The sequence below is a fragment of the Salvia splendens genome, chromosome 6 (genome assembly GCF_004379255.2).
Source record: "Salvia splendens isolate huo1 chromosome 6, SspV2, whole genome shotgun sequence".
In the NCBI taxonomy this organism is placed as follows: Eukaryota; Viridiplantae; Streptophyta; class Magnoliopsida; order Lamiales; family Lamiaceae; genus Salvia; species Salvia splendens.
In genome coordinates, this window is record NC_056037.1 from 15,960,096 (window position 1) to 15,963,970 (window position 3,875).

At 39.9% G+C, this 3,875-nt stretch overlaps 1 protein-coding gene across 1 annotated transcript; it reads left to right on the top strand.

The window, feature by feature from the left end:
- Positions 1-666: 666 nt before the first annotated feature.
- On the top strand, positions 667-2,445 carry LOC121807264 (protein NRT1/ PTR FAMILY 5.5-like). Its single transcript, XM_042207481.1, has 2 exons — positions 667-876; positions 957-2,445. The coding sequence occupies exons 1-2, from the start codon at positions 852-854 to the stop codon at positions 2,315-2,317; spliced, it is 1,386 nt and encodes a 461-aa protein (XP_042063415.1). The 5' UTR covers positions 667-851; the 3' UTR covers positions 2,318-2,445.
- The last annotated feature ends 1,430 nt before the right edge of the window (positions 2,446-3,875 follow it).

Sequence of the window (3,875 nt, forward strand, 5' to 3'; positions counted from 1 at the left end):
AAACTAATATATATAAGTAGGTCTTATAGTCCACTAACTTAGTCAACCCATTTTTCTTTATTTCTTAAAATTTTTGCTTACACGAAATGTGACACTGACACATATTGTTGGACGGAGATAGTAATAATGAGAAGAGCGGAGAGATGAATTTATTTTCCAACTATAAAAAGTGAACATTTTGAATGAGACAAACTAAGACGGAGCTAGTACTATTTAATTGATTCTACTATCTTACTACTACTTTTCATACTTTTAGATATATCTTGATTTTGTTTATGTATTTACATTTAATTTGAATAAATTTTAATTTTATTTTAACGGATTAAAAATTAGAATAATATAAAAAGTTCAGTCAATTTTTTTATTGTGACAGAATGTTAACAATAATAATTAAAACTTTGTTCAATGAAAAACTAAACAACGTTACAATACGCTTCTAATTTGAATAAAATAAAGCAAATGTACGCGTGTTCACACACCAATTTCAACGTATGCTACACCCACCAAAGCTCTCTCGCTCGTGGAAGCAAATGCACTTCTCCATTTAAACTTCCTCAAACACTTGTTTCCCACTTTATTGCTTCCTTTCCTTTTAACCTCTTCCTACTCTAACAACCTTCGACGAAGGAATCGTAGCTTGAGCTAGTCAACTTGTATTATCACTTGTGGTCAACGCCACTATACTAATATAAACAAATATTGATTATTCGTTTTGGTTTAATATAATTAGATTGACAACTGCCAACACACATGGGACAGCTATTCACAAATTATATTTATACCCATTCAAAAATCCAACACAAAACTCAGATTTGCAATTCCCCTGTTTTTCAGAACAGAGGATATCAAAGATGAAGAGCTCCAACAGAATTTCTGGTAGATTTTATAATTTTTCACCTTAATTTTGCCATTATTGATACATATACATTAACTAACTATTGTAACTTACCTTGCAGCTCTACTATGGGCAGACATATTGGTGGCATTTGCACTGTTTGTGATGCAGGATTATTTGACAGATGTTTGGAACCTAAGCTTCACTCATGCTGCTGGAATCTTGAATATCTGGAATGGATTATCCCTTATTTTGCAGCCTTTCTTCCTCATCCTCGTCGACTGCGTGCTGGGAAATTTCGCGATGCTCGTTGTTTCCAGCACGGCTTATAGTGTGGGGATCGGTTTGGTAACAATGTCAACTCCGCCTGTTCTAGGCACGTGCAACCGATACGAGGAGCAATGCATCGGCCACACGCAGAAAGTTCTCTTCTACTCCGGCATGGCTCTTATAGCCGTGGGAGTAGCCGGTAACAACGTGTCGGTAAAGCCTTTTCTTGAAGAGCAGGAAGAAAGAGAGGGGGGCCCTAACCTGTATGTTAAATTAGTAGGTGCGGTGTTTGTGGTGGTTGTGGCGTTGACCGGAGCCATTGCGCTTCCCTACATAAAACCGTGGACCCTCCGGTTTGGGATTCCTGCAATTTGTACGGTTGTAGCGACCGTGCTTTTCCTAACCGGTCTGTGCTGTTGGCATTACACCAACAATGTTGCGGATAGGAGCCGGCTCAGGAGCTTATGCAGAGTGCGCATGATACCGATGCTGACGACCTTCGTATTCTGCGGCCTTGTCTCGTCGATTGGGAACACGTACTTTGTGGAGCAGGCCAAGAATCTGGACCGACATCTGGGGAAATGGAATGTTCCCCCGCAGGTGCTGCTGCTGGTGCAGAAGGGTGTCAGCGCTGCGCTTGAACATGGAAACGCCGCTGCACCTGCACCAGCACCTGGTAGGGCCCAAACTGGGCGATATCAAACTAATGTGCAGCCAAGGACCACTCCAACGCGTGGTAAAGGGGTTCTTATGGCTGTTATGGCTGTAGCGTCTGCGATTCTGTGCTGCATAACTGCGGCCAGGATGGAGTTTAAGAGGATTGGTGTTGTTGAGAGGCGTGGTTTGTTGGATGATGAGGATGGGGATGTTCCGATGAGTATATTCTGGCTGATTTTCCAGTTCATTTTTCTGGGGTGCCTGGATAAGTTGTTGGAGAAGAGCGTGGCGATATTCAACGAGGTGGAGTTTGGCGATGACGAGAACGAGGGAAGGTACGCGGATAATCTGGCGAAAGGGGTGTCAGGATTGGGATACATGTGCGGTGTGCTATCGGTTTTTGTGGTGGGAGAAGTGAGTGGAAGAGGAGGGCATCAGAGCTGGTTTCAGGACACGTTGAACACGAGCCGTTTGGACCGCTATTACTGGGTGCTCGCGGCTCTAGGGAGTGTCAATCTACTCCTATACTCTCTCCTGTCATGTTTTAATTGCTAGCATTTTCCTTAAATTGATTTTCTGTTGTTTGGGGTCTGTTATTCCTAATGTTCATTTTTTTTACTTGGAGTGTTTCAATCTTTCAGCAAGTGTAAGTAAGGTTTAAAAAAGGAAGATTATGTGAATCCTATCGAGGAAATGTCCAAATTTGGCAACTAAAATGTCCATTTTAATTATATTACTATACTCTCTAGTACTACTTTATTGTAAGAGATAGTACTCCAGTATAAAGGCTCATCTAAAATAAGACTAGGGGTGGGACGGTACGGTATACCGTACCGACCATGCCATACCGCATACCATACCGGAAATTACGGTATGACAAAATTCCATACCGATACCGTACCGTTATTACGGTATACCGTACCGTGTTTCGGTATACCGGTATACCGAAACACGGTACGGTATACCGTAATAACGGTACGGTAACGGTAACGGTATACCGGAAATAACCTATTTTGTCCAAAATATTTAACATAACAATTCAAGTGTTCAACTATTTTAAAAAGCCCAAAACAATAAAACTTCATCACAATCAAATCTTGTTCATAGCATTCAAATTAATAAAACTTCAACATTCAAATCCAAAACAATTTATGAAGTCACGATCAACAACATTATCTTCATTTCTTGCAACCTCGTTGTCTTCATTTCTCAAAATTCCACAAAAAATCGTTGAAGATGACCCTGCATTTGATAACCTTTATTAATAGTCGAGCATAATAACAATACACAAACAACCAAACCAAAATAAAGTAGTTTCGAGGATGAAGGAGTTACTCAAATGGGCTGCCACTGCCAAGGTCACACAGACAGACATTCTAGATTTAATCCTAAAGTTTAAAATGTTAATTTAATTGGTGTGGCCTTGATCAGGTTTTATAATAGATATGGAGGATGCAGCTGAAGCTGGAATTTGAAACTGGATCACCTCTGATTCTGAATGTATGCATGAATCATTCTGGCGCCACAATCCCAACTACCTCTTCCAACAACAGCCAACTATTTTTCTTAACACCCCCCACCAAAAAAATTAGGAGATGAAATTTGTTGGATAATATTAGTACCTCATCGTTTGTTGGATCAAGTAGTAGATAAAACTTGAGAATCATCTTGACTCATGTGTGCATCTACAAAAGAAACACAAAAGTAATTAACTTCTATAAGACAAAGAAACTTAATAAATTAAAGTAACACTTACTCTTTTCAATTTCTTCAATTTCTTTATACAAATCAAGGTCATCATCAGTTGGATCCTTATATAAGCTAAACTTATCTGCTTTGAGCCAATCATTCGTGCACACCAATGCCTCTACCATTTTTGGACTCAAGCTGGTCCTAAAAGGATCCACAACCCTTTTACCCAAGCTAAAAGCGGATTCACTAGCAACTGTTGAGCTTGGAATTGCAAAGATATCCTTTGCAATGAGTGAAAGGATTGGATATCTAGTTCCACTTCCTTTCCACCAATCCAAAAGATCAAAAGAAGGATCAGACCGCTGCTCCATCTCATCGGCTAGGTACTTATCCACTTCGTTTGATATTTGCTTAAGTTGGT

Coding starts and splice junctions, on each gene's coding strand:
- LOC121807264 (XM_042207481.1), top strand. CDS start 852: ATGAAGAGCTCCAACAGAATTTCTG. Junction 877..956: donor GAGCTCCAACAGAATTTCTG/GTAGATTTTATA, acceptor CTTACCTTGCAG/CTCTACTATGGGCAGACATA.